Here is a 17,928-nt window from a genome sequence, read left to right as displayed (position 1 = left end):
TAATCATTAAAACAAACCACACAACTGTTAATATCAACAAACACACGAGGAGATGGACTTTATGGATCCCCGACTCTAAATCCGGGGACCTTCTGTTCCCATGGTTACATCGGGGCTCCGCCCTCTGACCCATCTCCCCCCCCCCCAGATCGGCATGGTGGCGTGGCGGATGACCATGCGCACGCCGGAGTACCCGTCGGGTCGCGAGGTGGTCGTCATCAGCAACGACATCACGCACAAGATCGGCTCCTTCGGGCCGCAGGAGGACGTCCTGTTCCTGCAGGCGTCGGAGATGGCGCGTGCCGACGGCATCCCGCGGGTCTACATCGCCGCCAACAGCGGCGCCCGCATCGGCCTGGCCGAGGAGATCAGGCACATGTTCCACGTGGCGTGGCAGGACCCCGCCGACCCCTACAAGGTACGGCGCAGGGCCGCCGGTGCCACCGGACTGGTTCTACGCTGGTTGGGTTCCCAGTTTGTTTATGTTCCTAACTGATTCTGAACTGGTTTGAGTCTCAGGTTGGATTGGGTTGTAACCGTGTTTGGTTCTAAGGGGATTCTGAACCGGTTTGGTTCTAAAGACATTCTTCATTGATTTGAGTTCCAAGTTGGTTTGGGTTCTAAACTGGTTTGGATTCTAAACTGGTTTGAGTTCCAAGTTGGTTTGGGTTCTGAACTGGTTTGAGTTCCAAGTTGGTTTGTGGTTATGAACTGGTTTGTATTCCAAGTGGCTTTTGGTTCTTCTAAACTGGTTTTGTTCCAAGTTGGTTTGGGTTCTGAAGAGATTCTGAACCGGTTTGTGGTTCTGAAGCGTGTCTGGACGGGGTGTGTGTGTTCCTGCAGGGCTTCAAGTACCTGTACCTGACCCCCCAGGACTACAAGAAGGTCTCAGCGCTGAACTCAGTGCAGTGTGAACACGTGGAGGACGAAGGGGAATCCAGGTGTGGCTTCATCATCATCAACCCCTCATCATTCACCCCTCATCATTCACCCCTCATCATTCACCCCTCATCATTCACCCCTCATCATTCACCCCTCATCATTCACCCCTCATCATCAACCCCTCATCATCAACCCCTCATCATTCACCCCTCATCATTCACCCCTCATCATTCACCCCTCATCATTAACCCCTCATCATCAACCCCTCATCATTAACCCCTCATCATCAACCCCTCATCATTAACCCCTCATCATTAACCCCTCATCATCAACCCCTCATCATCGTGTGTGTGTGTGTGTGTGTGTGTGTGTGTGTGTGTGTGTGTGTGTGTGTGTGTGTGTGTGTGTGTGTGTGTGTGTGTGTGTGTGTGTGTGTGTGTGTGTGTGTGTGTGCGTGTGCTAAGGGAAATTAAAGGAGTGTAAATGTGTGTGTGTGCGTGTGCTAAGGGAAATTAAAGGAGTGTAAATGTGTGTGTGTGTGTGTGGTCCAGTACTAGGGAGTGTTAACCTTGTGTGTGTTGGGGGTCCAGTACTAGGGAGTGCTAACCTTGTGTGTGTTTGGGGGGGTCTCTAGGTACAGGATCACAGACATCATCGGTAAGGAGGAGGGTTTGGGGGTGGAGAACCTGAAGGGCTCTGGGATGATCGCTGGAGAGTCGTCCCTGGCCTACGACGAGATCATCACCATGAACCTGGTGAGGAGCACAACTCTATTCATACCTTCATAACGTTCATACGCTCATTCATCCACACGCCACCTCTCCTGTTTTAATTCAAACCTGGTTACTACAGTATTGTGATTTCTGTATGGGGTATGTATGGTAAAAACATATTCAACCCTCAGACGTAGAGTAAACAAATCACCCATTCACACACGTTTACATCTATATTTATTTAGGGCGTTTAGCAGACGTTTTTATCCAAAGCGACTTACAATCAGTGCATTTGTCAGAAGTAAGAGAAACGACAATAAATCGCTGTCGGTAGTAAGGTTGTTCATACAACTAAGTGCTAAGCACTAACAATCACTAGGTAAACCCATTAACCGTAGACAACAAAGATAGCTCACACTTATTCACTAATACCTGCACCCATTGATTGACGAACATTCACTCACTCATTCAGTCATACATTCACTCATTCACACCCAGTCACACACTTATTCTTCATTCATTCTGATTATTTAATGAATTCACCCTCTCATCCTCCTCCTTTCGTTCCTTCTCCCTCTCACCCTCTCACCCTCTCACCCCCTCACCCTCTCACTCCCAGGTGACGTGCCGGGCCATTGGCATCGGGGCGTACCTGGTGCGTCTGGGCCAGAGGACCATCCAGGTGGACAACTCCCACATCATCCTGACCGGTGCGGGCGCGCTCAACAAGGTACACACTCGCACACACACACGCACACGTAATGCACACACTCGCACTCACATTCACGACACGCACCTTCATGCATACACGCAACCACACACGCGCACGCACGCACATTCACACTCACATCACCACACACGCATAATTTCACACGGTCACACTCACGCACCCGCACACATAAACGCTCACCCACTCACTCACATGACTACGGACACACACACGACTACGCGCACACACTCACTAAGACAGACACAGTCCCACTCAAGCCCCAGTAGGGGGGGGTGTGCAGTGGAGTGGACGGCCTGGTGTTCTGCAGCAGTGCGGCGTTGTGGAGACCAGACCAACGCTCCTGACCGCTTAATAACGCTGGACAGACACCTCCTCTGCACTGGACTGCGTTGGTTAAGCAGGAGGTCTTCAAACACTGGCCATCGGGAGATAGAAGACAGGACTGCAAACCTGAAGTATAACCCGATGCCACGTTTAGAGAAGTATGAGTGGGAACGTCTGGATGTTGTGACGTCACAACTTAAATATCGATCATAAGTAATTAAACAAGAGTGTAGTCAGGCCCCCGATCGCCACCGTCGTCAAGCCCGACGTTGGTTTGTCCCAGAACAGGAGAGCGCTGGTTATTTTCCGCTGTGGTTTTGTTGTTCGTACTGAGAGGAGCGACGGCGGGCCCAGAGCCATTGTGGTCGCGCCTTCACACAGCGCACACAAACACACACACACACACACAAACACACACAAATACACACAAACACGGGCGGAGGGCCGACGTCTAAATCAAAGGAGATGGGGTTTGTAATGGAGTACACACTTCACATCACATCACGGCGGCTGGTTCCGGCTGGTCAGGCCCCCCCCCCCGGCCCTCCCCCTAAGGGCTGCTCCGCCTGGCTGCCCGGCTGGCTGGTTGCATGGCTGCATCTCTACCTGCCCTTGCTGGCTCTCTGTCTGATTGCCTGTCTGTCTGCCTTTCTGGCTGGCTGGCTGGCTGGTTGGCTGGCTACCGGCCTGCCTGCCTGTCTGTCTGCCTCTCTGTCGCTCTCTCTCTGCCTGTCTGTGTTCAGGCCAGTTTGCTTGCCTGCCTGTCTCTCTGTTTGTCGGCCTGTCTCCCTCTCCGTCCCCTATCTGCCTTCCTGTCTCTTCTCTCTATGCCTTTCTGCCTGCATGTCTGTACATATCTCTCTCTCTCTCTCTCTCTCTGTCTCTCTGTCTCTCTGTCTCTGTCTCCCTCCCTCTCTCTCTTTCTCCCTCCCTCCCTCCCTCCATCTCTCTCTCTCGCCCGTCTCTCTCTCACTCGGCCTCTCAGCTTGCCTCTGCCTCTCTCCCTGCCCGTCTCCCTCTTTCTCCCTGCCAGTGTCCCTCTCTCCCTCTCCCGGCCTGTCTGTCTACCTGTCTGTATCTCTCTCTCTCTCTCTCTCTCTCTCTCTCTCTCTCTCTCTCTCTCTCTCTCTCTCTCTCTCTCTCTCTCTCTCTCTCTCTCTCTCTCTCTCTCTCTCTCTCTCTCTCTCTCTCTCTCTCTCTCTCTCTCTCTCTCTCCCTGCCCGTCTGCCTCTCTCTGACTGTCTGCCTGCGCGCTGCCTGTCAGTCAGCCTGCTATAATTGAAAGAGAACAGGCAGTTGTTATTTGCATAGAAATAGCTCGGGGCCGCGGCGCAGCCTCCTGCACCCATATCATTTGTTCCTAATCAAAATGAAAGTTTTGCTGAGACAGATTGTTTTTGTCTCTCTGTGTGTGTGTGTGTGTGTGTGTGTGTGTGTGTGTGTGTGTGTTTAGCTACATATGTTTGAATGTGTGTGCATGCGTGTGTTTACTTTGCGTGCATGAGTGTGCGTGTGTGTGTGTGTGTGTGTGTGTTTAGCTGCATATGTTTGAATGTGTCTGTGTGTGTGTGTGTGTGTCTGCGTGCCGTTCGTGCGTGCGTGCCGTGCGTGCGTGCTTGCGTGCTCCTCGTGCATGTCTCCTCCATTTACTCATCAGTCCATTAACGCGACTCCTCTCCAAATTACGTGACAAATTTGCGACATGACAAAACATGCAAATAGATCAATGATGACATATCCATTTGCAGCTCTCCTCTTCCTCCTCCTCGTCCTCCTCTCCTTTGTAACAAGCTGCGGTGGTTTTTAAATCAACTCTCCCATTAGACGTCCATGATGAGAACAGAGAGCCGGTGATAGCCAATCACAGGGAGACGCTGGGGGCTGGGGGGGGGGGCTTCCTGTGGGCTGTAAATGAGTTTTTAAAGTGGTGTTTGGTGGAGGGAGTCACTCAGGGTTACAATAAGCATACATGGCGGCAAACAGACATTATTCGGGAAAAAGTTGTTACTTGGAAGGGTCGGGAATGTTTCAACCCAAACTACAGTCCGGGATCAGGCTTTCTTTCTTTTTTTTGTTTGTTAGGTCTGAGACTAACTGCACATAGCCCAGTGAGCTGTGATATACTCATACACAGTATAGACAGAGCTGTACAGCTACTACACAGGCATACACACACACACACTCATACACAGTACAGACAGAGCTGTACAGCTACTACACACACATACACACACACACACTCATACACAGTATAGACAGAGCTGTACAGCTACTACACACACATACACACACACATGCACACACACATACCTACCACGTACCTAGCGTAGGTGGGGGGGTGGAGGTGACGGTGGAGGTCTCGTGGGTGGGGGTGGAGGAGGCGGGGGGTCGGAGGCCTCGATGGGTGGGGTAGAGGAGGTGGGGGAGGTGGAGGTGGGTGGGGGTGGTGGAGGCGGGGGGGGTGGAGGAGGGGGGGGTGGAGGAGGGTGGGGTAGAGGAGGTGGGGGGGTGGAGGTCCCAGTGGGTGGAGGTCTCGGTGGGTGGGGGTAGAGGAGGGCGGGGGAGGTCACACACACACATACACATACCTACCACGTACCTAGCGTAGGTGGGGGAGGTGGAGGTCTCGTGGTTGGGGTGGAGGTCCCAGTGGTTGGAGGTCTCAGTGGGTGGGGGTAGAGGAGATGGTGGAGGTCTCGGTGGGTGGGGTGGAGGAGGCGGGGGAGGTCTCGTGGGTGGGGGTAGAGGGCATGGGGAGGTGGAGCAGGGTGGGGTAGGAGGAACGGGGAGGTGGAGCAGGGTGGGGTAGAGGGATGGGGAGGTGGAGCAGGGTGGGGTAGAGGGCATGGGGAGGTGGAGCAGGGTGGGGTAGGAGGGATGGGGAGGTGGAGCAGGGTGGGGTAGAGGGCATGGGGAGGTGGAGCAGGGTGGGGTAGAGGGATGGGGAGGTGGAGCAGGGTGGGGTAGAGGGCATGGGGAGGTGGAGCAGGGTGGGGTAGAGGGCATGGGGAGGTGGAGCAGGGTGGGGTAGAGGGATGGGGAGGTGGAGCAGGGTGGGGTAGAGGCATGGGGAGGTGGAGCAGGGTGGGGTAGAGGGACGGGGAGGTGGAGCAGGGTGGGGTAGAGGGATGGGGAGGTGGAGCAGGGTGTGCGTGTCAAGGTGAGCGCGGGGCCCCGGCCGGCCGGCTGACAGCTTTAGCGGCGCGCTGCAGATTTGTGGCGGCGCGGCCGACGTTAGCGGTGATAAAGAAAGTAAATGATGACCGAGAGGAGGGAGGAAGGAGAGAACACTGATCCTCCCCAGTGACCTCTCGCTCGCTCGCCCTCTCCCTCGCCCTCACTCTCTCTCTCGGTCTCGCTCTCCCTCCGTCTCACTGTCTCACCGCCTCTTTCTCGCTCTCACTCTCTCGGTCTCACTCTCTCTTGGTCTCAATCTCTTACGGTCTCGCTCTATCTCACTCTCTCTGTCTCACTCTCGCTCCCACTCCCTTGGTCTCACTCTTAGGTCTCGCTCTATCTCGCTCTCTCAGTCTCACTCTCTCGCTCTCATTCTCTTGGTCTCACTCTCTTAATGTCTCGCTCTATTTCGCTCTCTCGGTCTCACTCTCTCACTCTCTCTTGGTCGCTCTCTCTCTGTCCTGCTCTGTATCTCTCTCTGTCTCTTTCTCTCTCTCTGTCTCTCTGTCTTTGTCTCACTCTCTCTCTGTCTCTGTCTCTCTCTCTGTCTCTCTGTCTTTGTCTCACTCTCTCTCTGTCTCTGTCTCTCTCTCTGTCTCTGTCTCTCTCTCTGTCTCTCTGTCTTTGTCTCACTCTCTCTCGGCCTCTCTCTCTCTCTCTCTCTCTGTCTCTCTGTCTCTTTGTCTCACTCTCTCTCGGCCTCTCTCTCTGTCTCTCTGTCTCTCTTTCTCTGCCTCACTCTATCTCTTGGTCTCTCTGTCTCTCTCTCTGTCTCTCTCTCTGTCTCCCTCTGTCTCTCAGTCTTTATGTTTGTAACCTGCCGGCTGTTCATGTGCGTTTTGAGACGGAGTTGGTTTATAGCTAGCTGGTTGGTTTATATTATAGCTAGCTAGCGCACAGAGGCAGTTCTTTACACAGCAGGAGTTGTGTAGTACTCTCGTTGTCGTGCGTTATTCAACCTGACACACACACACACACACACACACACACACACACACACACACACACACACACACACACACACACACACACACACACACTGTGTGTGTGTCTGTCACAGACAGCTCAAGCAAAACTAAAATGTAATGTGTTGCTGTAATGCAATGCATTTTGTATGCAGCGTTTGAATTGTATTATTTGAAATCTACATTTGGAGGTTTTGTTTGTGTTTTAGTTGCTCTGAGTCAGGGAGTTCTGCATTATATTACATCATAATACCAGATTTGTTTTTGACACCCTGTGCTGGGAAGAGGGGTGTTAATTATGTTATATTGTATGATATCATAATGTGTCATATTTGTGTTTGACCAGATACTTGGCAGATAGTTTTACAAATATGTACTGTGCAGTGAGGGGTGTGTTATGTTATGTTATGGTACGTGATATCATATGTATTATAGGTCATGGGCAGGGAGGTGTGTGTGTTCTGTTATGTCGTGGTATATGATATTTAACGTATTTATTTATGTTTCTCCAGGTTCTGGGCAGCGAGGTGTACACGTCAAACAACCAGCTGGGGGGGATCCAGATCATGCACAACAACGGTGTGACCCACTCCACCGTGTGCGATGACTTCGAGGGCGTCTTCACCCTCCTGCAGTGGCTGTCCTACATGCCCAAGGTGAGGACCGGGACCAGGGGGTCACAGTTTGAATACGTTAGAACCACAGAATCCAGCTCAAACTAGACATTCGTAGACTAAACACACAATTGTGATAAAAATTTTGGAATTTGGAATTTTTTATTGCAAATTAGTGACGCAAGGTAATGCAGAAATGTAAGTTATGAGTCCTACTACTACTATTGGTATATCCGTACAAATATATATTATTGTTAGATGAAATTACCTGTTTAATTTATTTAATATCCAATTATAGTTGCTTTTGTATTTTTACATTTGCTCTATTTTTCATTCAACAAATCACAAATACAATACAGATGGTGATTTCTGTGTGTGATTTCTCTGTATGATTTCTGTGTGATTTCTCTGTGTGATTTCTGTGTGATTCTGACTCCTGCGTCTCCAGACTAACGCCAGCCCGGGGCCCATTCTCAGCGCCAAGGACCCCATCGACCGGCTGATCGAGTTCATCCCCACCAAGGCCCCCTACGACCCCCGCTGGATGCTGTCCGGACGCCCCAGTCAGTGTAAGACCCCCTTCCACAGGCCTGGGTTGAAGGAGCCTGTTTACCTCCAGGTCTCCTGGTTAAAGGGGCTGTCTAGGGTTTGGGTTTTAAAGAGCCCCATTTCAGCAAAACGCCGCTTAACCCTGACCTGCTCCTTAATGGTCTGTATCACTCTGGATAAAAGTGTCTGTCCAATGACAACATAGTCAGAAATAGTAACTCTTATTATTTTTCTCCTTCTGCTCCTCCTCCTCCTCTTTCTCTCTCCTCCCTCTCCTCCTCCTCCCTCTTCTCCTCCTCCCCCTCCTCCTGCTCCTCCTCCCTCTCCTCCTCTTCCTCTTCCTCCTCCCTCTCCTCCTCCTCCTCCTCTTCCCCTCCTCCTCTTCTCCTCCTCCTCCTCCTCTCCCCTCCTCTTCCTCCTCCTCTCCTCCTCCACCTCCTCTAATCCTCCTCCTCCTCTTCTCCTCTCCTCTTCTCCTCCTCCTCCTCCTCTCCTCCTCCCTCTCCTCCTCCCCCCCCCCCCTGCTCCTCCCCCAGCCCCTAAGGGCTCCTGGCAGAGTGGTTTCTTCGACCAGGGCTCCTTCATGGAGATCATGCAGCCGTGGGCCCAGAGCGTGGTGGTGGGCCGCGCCCGGTAGGCTGCACCCCCCCCCCCCCCCCCCCCCCCCCCCCCCCCCCCCCCACCCCGTGTGTGTGTGTGTGTGTGTGTGTGTGTGTGTGTGTGTGTGTGTGTGTGTGTGTGTGGTGTGTGTGTGTTGTGTGTGTGTGTGTGTGTGTGTGTGTGTGTGTGTGTGTGTGTGTGTGTGTGTGTGAGAGAATCTGTGTGTGTGTGTGTGTGTGTGTGTGTGTGTGTGTGTGTGTGTGTGTGTGTGTGTGTGTGTGTGTGTGTGTGTGTGTGTGTGTGTGTGTGTGTGTGTGTGTGTGTGTGTGTGTGTGTGTGTGTGAGAGAGAGAATATCTGTCTTTGTGTGTGTGTGTGTGTGAGGTGTTGGTGTTTGTCACGTAGGTTTGTAACGTGTGATGTTTTAAATAAAGGTTGGGAGGAATCCCTACCGGAGTGGTTGCCGTGGAGACCAGGTCGGTAGAGCTGACCATCCCAGCTGATCCGGCCAACCTGGACTCTGAGGCCAAGGTAAGAGCTGGACGCACGCACGCACGCACGCACACGCACGCGCACTCACACACATCTTCTGCAATTGATCGGGTTGTGTGATTGGGTATGGGTCAGATATTCATGGTTATTGATCTGAACAGGGTATTGATTGTTTGATCGGTTATTGATTCTGTATTGATTGTGTGATCGTGTATTGATTCTGTATTGATTACTGTGGGATCGGGGAATTGATTTTGAATGGATTTTATATTGATTGTATGGGTCATTGATAAGGGATCGTGGTGTGGTTTGTGTATTGATTGTGCGGGTCATTGATTATGGATCGCGGTGTGGCTGTGTATTGATTGTACGGGTCATTGATAAGGGATCGCGGTGTGGCTGTGTGTTGACGCCCTATTGATCGGCCCTGCAGGTCATCCAGCAGGCGGGCCAGGTGTGGTTCCCCGACTCGGCCTTCAAGACGGCCCAGGCCATCAAGGACCTGAACCGCGAGGGCCTGCCTCTCATGGTGTTCGCCAACTGGAGGGGCTTCTCCGGGGGCATGAAGGGTACGAATGCGGCTTCACCCTGACTTCCCCCCATGACCCCCACCCTGACCCCCTGACCTCCACCCTGACCTCCTGCCCCCCACCCTGTCCTTCTGACCCCCGCCCTGACTTCCTGACCCCCACCCTTACCTCCACCATGACCTCCAGACCTCCTGACCTCCACCTTAACCTCTTGACCCCCATCCTGACCTCCTGACCCCCACCCTGACCTCCATCCTCCCCGACCCCTCCCTGACCTCCACCCTGACCTCCTGACCCCCACCCTGACCCCCACCCTGTCTCTCTGCCCCCCCAGACATGTACGACCAGGTGCTGAAGTTCGGGGCGTACATCGTGGATGGGCTGCGGGAGTACCGGCAGCCCGTGCTGGTGTACATCCCCCCCCAGGCGGAGCTCCGCGGGGGGTCCTGGGTGGTCATCGACCCCACCATCAACCCCCGCCACATGGAGATGTACGCTGACAAGGACAGCCGGTGAGCCCCGCCGAGAGACCGCCCACACCCCTGCTGAACCAATGGGGTGGTGTTATAGTGGTGTTATGGTTGTGTTATGGTGTATCTGGTTGTGTTATTGTGTATCTGGTTGTGTTATGGTGTATCTGGTTGTGTTATGGTGTATCTGGTTGTGTTATGGTTGTGTTATGTGTATCTGGTTGTGTTATGGTTGTGGTGTATCTGGTTGTGTTATGGTGGATCTGGTTGTGTGATGGTTGTGGTGTATCTGGTTGTGTGGTGGTTGTGTTATGGTGAATCTGGTTGTGTTATGGTGTATTTGGTTTTGTTATGGTGCATTTGGTTGTGTTATGGTTGTTGTGCTATGGTTGTTGTGTTATGTTGTTTGATGTTTTGGTGTATTTGGTTGTATTCTGGTTGTTGTTTTGGTGTTTCTGGTTGTGTTTGCCGGTTGTTATTTTGGTGTTCTTGTTTACCCAACAGACTTGTATTGGTTGTTGTTTGTTGTTTTGGTCGTTTGTTGTTGTTTTGCTGTGTTCTAGTTGTTTTTTAGTGTTTTCTTGTTTACCCAACAGTCTTGTTTCGGGTTGTCGTTTGTTGATGTCTTGGTTGTCGTCTGTTGTTGTTGTGCTGTGGTCTCGTTGTCTTGCTTCGGGTTGTCGTTTGTTGTTGTCTTGGTTGTCGTCTGTTGTTGTTGTGCTCTGGTCTAGTTGTCTTGTTTCGGGTTGCCGTTTGTTGTTGTCTTGGTTGTCGTCTGCTGTTGTTGTGCTGTGGTCTAGTTGTCTTGTTTCGGGTTGTCGTTTGTTGTTGTCTTGGTTGTCGTCTGTTGTTGTTGTGCTGTGGTTTAGTTGTCTTGTTTCGGGTTGTCGTTTGTTGTTGTCTTGGTTGTCGTCTGTTGTCGTTGTGCGGTGCTCCTGTCTGTCACTGACCTCCACCTTCTCCTCTCCCCAGGGGCGGCGTTCTGGAGGCCGAGGGCACGGTGGAGATCAAGTTCAGGAGGAAGGACCTGGTGAAGACCATGAGGAGGGTGGACCCCGTCTACACCGGCCTGTCCGAGCGGCTGGGTTAGTCCACCGGGGGCCTTGCACTGCTCACCGCAGCGTCTCAGAAGGCGTCAGACCCCGGCTAGCGGAGGTCCTGAGGTCCTCCGATGGGTTCAGCAGACCTCCCCGAAACCCCAAACCAGGCTGGAAGTTGGGACTTTGGTTAAGATACACAATTAGGATAAAAAAATAATTTGATTTGTATAGCGCCTTTCATCAAGGCCCAAGTAAGAAAAAACCTTTTAATTGAATATAAAATATGAATAACAATATAAATAGAAAATAATCAACAATGAACACAGGAGTTGCCAGTTTTGGACTCAAATATGTGACACTAAGAACAAATACAATCGTTTAAAAATGTCTTGACAACGCCAGCGCCAAAATGAAAAGCCGTCAAAGATTGCCTCCCCCCTCACCCCCCCGTCAGGGGGAGGGGGGGTGGGGCACTTGTTTTTATCTCCGTTGGATGGTATGATCTTCACAGCTCTGGAGGTGTCAATCACAGCCTGGGATCAATCCTCAGCCTGCCCTCATCATCTAGCACCACCCCCCCCTCCACCCCCCCCCCCCTCCTCCACCCCCTCCTCCACCCCCCCCCCCCCCACCTCCGCCCTCCCCTCCCCACCTATCGATTCCTCCCCTGGGCTCCTGGGAGGTGGGGGTGCTGTGTGGGCTCGTTGGGGGCTGGAGGCGATCTCAGCTAGGGTGGGGGTGGGGGTGGGGTTGGAGGTGGGGGTGGAGGTGGAGGTGGGGGTAGGGGTTGGGGGTGGAGGTGGGGGTATGGAGGTCTCACCAATTGGCGAATTGACAGAAATCACTCTCCTTTGCTGACAGCAGGCCGGTGCTTTGGTCAGCAGTGCGTTATTTTTAGTGTGTGTGTGTGTGTGTCTGTGTGTGTGTGTGTGTGTGTGTGTGTGTGTGTGTGCGTGTGCGTAGCAGTTAGTGAGAGGCGGTTCAGGGGGAACCCGTGGATGGGTGTTGTGAGCGATGGACAGACGGACGGACGGACGGACGGACGGACGGACGGGCAGACTGACGGACGGCTGTGTTTAACTCACACAGCCGTGTGAGAGTCGTGCGTTGTTTACGTTTAGACGCTTTGATCCAAGCGACTTCAGAGCGTCCAATCCAAACTGGTGCTGATGAGAGTGCTGCACCACGGCGATGTAGTAAATAGCGGTACATTCACATGACATAAGAATAATAGAGATAATAATATAAGAATAATAATATAAGAATTAGTATGTTTTTATTGCACCCTCAAGGTCCCCTTAAAGCGCAGTAAAAAGAAAGAAATAATAAATCACGTTTGTCTGAGTTAAAACTGCGCCGAGTGAAACTGAACGGAATACCCGAATGACCATCGACCACATGTTGTCTCCCGTCTCCCCACTGAAGGAAGTGTCTCGGACTCTCTCCCCGCAGGGACCCCCGAGCTGAACCCCGTCGAGAGGAAGGAGCTGGAGGGCAAGCTGAAGGAGCGCGAGGAGTTCCTGCTGCCCATCTACCACCAGGTGGCGGTGCAGTTCGCCGACCTCCACGACACGCCCGGACGCATGCAGGAGAAGGGCGTCATCACGGTGAGACTGAGATATAGATTACACTATTGTTGTATACATGGTATTACAACGGACGGCGCGGGCTATCAGGGTGAGAGGAGACACTACCTTTGTTAGACGTGACATCACTTCCTGTCTGTCTGGACGTTGCATCACTTCCTCTCTGGACGGGACATCATGGTTCGAGCTGATGATGTCAGATGGCCTCTGAGGAGCGGTTTCGGTGATGCAGCATTTAAAAACATTTTTCAAAAGCTTAGAATAAGTCGTTTGTTCACCAGGTTTGATCCAGTGTGTCAATTATTCCAACGGCTAATACTTTTACATATCATCACTTTGTAAGATTTAACTTCATTAACATACACTTTCATGCGATCAACCCATTCATTTACTTTATGAAATGCTGGTTTGTTAAGCAGCTTAATGTTAGACATCTTGACCTTTGAACCCAGAGCCTTCCCGCTGGGAGTCGAACACCCGAACAACTCTCCTGCTGACACAGACTGACCCCTGATGGGTCGACTGACTTACCTTTATTCCCACACTTATAATCTCTGTTTAACTTCCTGCGTTGTGTCATGAAAACAAGGCGCTACCTTCTGTTATCCACGCTGATCTGTGATTGGCCGAGGGGAAATATTCCTAGCCAATCCCGCATTCCTCTGAGGCTCGGGATGTGTTGTTCTAATTATCACGCGATGACCCTGGTCCATCGCCCCGGCAACCACAGACCTGCCTCGGGCGGCCATTCTCTCTCTCTCTCTCTCTCTCTCTCTCTCTCTCTCTCTCTCTCCTCTCTCTCTCTCTCTCTCATCTCCTCTCTCTCTCTCTCTCTCTCTCTCTCTCTCTCTCTCTCCTCTCTCTCTCTCTCTCTCTCTCTCTCTCTCTCTCCTCTCTCTCCTCTCTCTCTCTCTCTCTCTCTCTCTCTCTCTCTCTCTCTCTCTCTCTTATATGTATATTCATATAAATGTCTTCCACTTCATTGCCTAATACTCATTGCTGCAGTTGGTATTAGATTCTGCAATAACTGAGGGGGATAAAGACTTTCTTTAGTTTTCTGATCAGTTAAAATTAAGCGCTGATGGGAAATATTTCCGTTAGAACAATAGAATAACTTTCCACAGTTCCAACCATCGCTACGCTATCAGGACATGGGGCATTTACTCCCAACTACAGAAACGAAATTGTAATTTTGTCAAGCTGATGAAACGGTTATTTGTCAGTTTTTTTTAGCGTTGATGCAGACCTGTTTGTTCGTATCTACGCTAACAAAAACCAACACAAATGATTTGGTTGTTTCTGTGTACGCCAGTTAAACTGTTTATTGGTTTTTTAGCACCTAGCTAACAAAAACCACCATAAAGGTTTGGCTATTTTTGTCTACGCTAGTAAAACAGTTTATTAGTTTGTTAGCACCCACGTTAACAAAACTGTTATTTGTTTGTTAGCCTCAATGCGTACAAAACCATTCTCCGTTGGTCAGCCCCCAGTGAACAAACTTTATGTGTTTATCCGCGTCCGCGCCAGCCTAGCGGGCGTTTATCTGTTAGCCTCCATGCTAATAAAGCTATCCTCTCCGACAGGACATCCTGGAGTGGCCGACCTCGCGGCAGTTCTTCTACTGGCGTCTGCGGCGGCTCCTGCTGGAGGACACGGTGAAGGGCAAGATCCACGCGGCCAACAACGAGCTTACCGACGGACAGGTGCAGGCCATGCTACGGCGCTGGTTCGTCGAGGCCGAGGGCACCGTCAAGGTGAGACTGGCCGTCTGTCTGTCTGTCTGTCTGTCTGTCTGTCTGTCTGTCTGTCTGTCTGTCTGTCTGTCTGTCTGTCTGTCTGTCTGTCTGTCTGTCTGTCTTCACAGTCTAAAGGGTTTACAGATGTAAACTCACCTAAAGAGATGTGATGATGACTATTTTTGTTTCTTGTTCTTACTTAGTTAAACAATTTTACATTTGTAGATCATATTCATACTTTATTTCAGCAATAATGACTCATTATTTAATGTAATATCAGCCAAAGGGAAACGGGTTAATTAACTGGGCCAATGTTTGACTTATATAATCATTACAATATAATCATGGCTTCAGGATTAGCATTATGGTAACGATTTCAGAGTTTTTTGTCACATTCTAATTATACACACATCTCTTGGTTTGGGTTATTGCAAAACGTCCCAAATCAGCCAAGGCCAATTTGTGAAGAACATGAGTTCCTCTAACTCTAAGCTTGATTGAACCTCATTCTAGGCCTGTTTGAGGGGACTCTGAATAGTGGGGACTCTAGACGTATACAACAAAGATAGCTAGGATAAGATGCTACACAAGTACTATTTTTAAGCGCCAAGACCTACAACAAACAATAAGTGGGGACCACGTCTCTTGGTCCTCAGTTTTCCAAGAAACCCACGTCTAGTCTACCATCACATGACCGCAGGGCGCAACAGAGGGGCAGGAACGTTGGTGGAATTATATCGAGTCCTATTGATCCAAACCGAGATACGAGCGTCAATGAATAGGGACCCTGGAGGTGGAAGGGGTCCATCGGAGGCGGTTAGCGCCCCGGGGGCTAGCCGCAGAGCTAGGGCTAGCCGTCCCCAGTCTTTCTGTCTGAGGACTATTAAGAAGCAGGCCTCCCATTGGCTGCCGGGGCTCCAGTGATGTGCCCCGGCGTCATTAATCACCGGGCTGGCTGGGGCAGATAGCACGGCAACACGCTGTTTCTTAATTAAAAGCAAACAGATTAGAGATGATTAATACGGGCATTAAGGGTTCTGCCGGACCTCAAGTCCAGGCGCTCATAAAGAGAGACGTTGAATGCCCCCCCGAACACACACACACACACACACACTCACACGCACACACCCCGACCCCTCCCCCCCCCCCTCCCTGTAAAATGGACGCTAATCCTGGCTTTGTTTAATATCGGAGGTTTCAGAAATGGATGAATATTCATTTTTCTTTTCTTCCTTCCCTCCGTTGGGGCCAGGCAACAAAAGCACTCCATTGTTTATTTTAAATAATGGTTTGTTGTGTTGTGTTGTGAAGAGGACAATATTTCCCTCACAATAAAAGCGTTTATCAGTTTGAATGCTGTTCTTTCACAGTAAAGGTATTCTGTAGTCCTGAGGCTCTCTGGACCTGAGAGCAGGCGTCCGCCACCAGGGCCTAAGCCTGCTGAAGCCCGCTTAGTGAGCGCTCAGGACCTCGCCATACTGGCGTCCTCCTCACTAGCGGGTTTAGCTAGTAGGACCTTAGCAGTAGTTAGCAGTGGTAGTAATGGTTGTAGCGGTATCCATTATATAAATATTTATTTTTAATGGTTTCATGTCGTTTATTTCTTTACCAGAACTATGATTGATTTGAATGAATAATACATTTATTTGATTGATCGATTGATTGATCTTAACAATTGATTGTCTACTGAGGGCCTACCTTAAACAAACGATAACGAGGAGGTGGTTGATTGATTGATTGATTGATTGATCTATTGATTGATTGATTGATGTATTGATGTATTGATGTATTGATGTATTGATTGATTGATTGATTGATTGATGTATTGATTGATTGATGTATTGATGTATTGATGTATTGATTGATTAATTGATTGGCTGCGGGTTGTGTGCAGGCCTACCTGTGGGATGATAACGAGGAGGTGGTTGATTGGCTGGAGAGGCAGCTGGCGGAGGAGGAGGGGGCGCGGTCTGTCGTCGACGAGAACATCAAGTACATCCGCAGAGACCACATCCTCAAGCAGATACGCAGGTAACGCACGCACAAACGCACACAGACACACACACACGCACGCACCCTACCTGACATCAGAGACCTTCCAGATCAACATGGGGTTGATCTTTCTCATCATCATTTATTTAAGAGTTTATCTCAAACTTTAACATTTGAAAGGCAGTGTTGTCGTGGTAAAGGAACATTTGCCTCACTAAAGCACAAAACGTGAAATAATCCTAATCAATTATTGTATTGGTCTACAAGTGTATTAATCTCTCAGCAGAATATGTTCAGAAGACTTTTCATTCGCTTTAAGTTGGAGGATGAATGGATGCGAAGGAAGGGTCATGACCTCATTCCCTCCCTGTGCCCCCCCCCCCCCCCCCCCCCCAGCCTGGTCCAAGCCAACCCTGAGGTTGCCATGGATTCTATCGTCCACATGACCCAGCACATCTCCCCCACGCAGCGGGCCGAGGTCGTACGCATCCTGTCCACCATGGAGACCTCGTCCTCCACCTAGAGGGGCCGAGAGACCCCCTCCCTCTCCCTCGCTCTCTTCCCCCCCCCCCCCCCCCCCCTCCCTCTCGTCCCTCCCCTCCCTCCTCCCATCTCTGCCTCTTTGCTCCCCTCTCTCCCCTCCCCCTCCCCCTCCCCTCTCATCCTCTCTCTCCTCCCCCTCCCCCTCCCCTCTCCATCCTCTCTCTTCTCCCATCGCTCCTCTCTCCATCTCTGTCTCTCTCTCCCCACTCCTCCCAGCTCTCCTCTCTCCATCCTCTCTCCTCTCCCTCTTTCTCCTCCCGTCTCCCCCCCCCCCCCCCCCCCCCCCACATTGCCCCAGCCCGTCTCCCAATGACCGCGACGCCCCCCGCTGGAGTCTGGGGGTAATTGGAGGAGCCATCGCCACAGCCCCACGGCGCACGCCAGGGGTAGCCATGAAGCCGCCGGCTATGATTCACACTTATCTCCAGGGGGAGGGAGGGGGGGGAGGAGGGAGGGAGGCGGGGGAGGTGAAGGGAGGGAGGGAGGGAGAGTGTGGTGAAATGACAGATGTCAGTTTTAACACTTTTCTGTGTACATTTCCGTTTGACAATGCGTATGTGTGCGCGTTGAACCGTTAAGCTATAGTTAATATAAGGGAAAACAGGAAACCGTAGAGACCTAAACACTAGCGTGTGGCGCGTCACGTTTGGCGTGTTCTGACCCCGTTTACATACGATTTACGACTACGGCTCAGAATTAGAATCGTCCCGTTTCGTTCCTTAATGTGGGCTGAGTTGACCACGGTGAGTTAAAGACGGGGGTTCTGGTACGTCGGGGTCATCCCTAAACAAACCCCGAACCTTAATACTCTGACGGTACGTTTACTGGGGACATCGGCTCCGTGATTGGTCGACAACGGGCCGACGACTTTACTGCAAAAAATATAGGATTTGCACACCTTGTTCGGATGCACTTAATGAGGGTGCTCCGACATGGGGTGCACAGTGGGGGGGGGGGGGGGGGGGGGCAGGGGCAGAGGGGCGGGG

General features: G+C 51.3%; 1 protein-coding gene across 8 annotated transcripts in view; it reads left to right on the top strand.

Moving 5' to 3' along the window:
* acaca (acetyl-CoA carboxylase alpha) overlaps positions 1-16,962 on the top strand; it is a 55,050-nt gene extending 38,088 nt beyond the window's left edge. For all 8 annotated transcript variants that reach the window (XM_056595586.1, XM_056595588.1, XM_056595587.1 and 5 more), the window contains 15 exons: positions 149-418; positions 844-941; positions 1,517-1,637; positions 2,215-2,325; positions 7,304-7,447; positions 7,854-7,974; positions 8,491-8,587; positions 8,988-9,084; positions 9,479-9,614; positions 9,910-10,087; positions 11,018-11,130; positions 12,538-12,692; positions 14,255-14,425; positions 16,302-16,438; positions 16,796-16,962. In XM_056595586.1, coding sequence (XP_056451561.1) covers positions 149-418; positions 844-941; positions 1,517-1,637; positions 2,215-2,325; positions 7,304-7,447; positions 7,854-7,974; positions 8,491-8,587; positions 8,988-9,084; positions 9,479-9,614; positions 9,910-10,087; positions 11,018-11,130; positions 12,538-12,692; positions 14,255-14,425; positions 16,302-16,438; positions 16,796-16,922 — 2,076 coding nt within the window. In that variant the 3' untranslated portion in view covers positions 16,923-16,962. The remainder of the gene's footprint in view (positions 1-148; positions 419-843; positions 942-1,516; positions 1,638-2,214; positions 2,326-7,303; positions 7,448-7,853; positions 7,975-8,490; positions 8,588-8,987; positions 9,085-9,478; positions 9,615-9,909; positions 10,088-11,017; positions 11,131-12,537; positions 12,693-14,254; positions 14,426-16,301; positions 16,439-16,795) is intronic.
* Positions 16,963-17,928: the final 966 nt, after the last annotated feature.

This window comes from Gadus chalcogrammus, chromosome 7 (genome assembly GCF_026213295.1).
Source record: "Gadus chalcogrammus isolate NIFS_2021 chromosome 7, NIFS_Gcha_1.0, whole genome shotgun sequence".
Lineage (NCBI taxonomy): Eukaryota > Metazoa > Chordata > Actinopteri > Gadiformes > Gadidae > Gadus > Gadus chalcogrammus.
This window is presented reverse-complemented; position numbering and strand designations above follow the sequence as displayed.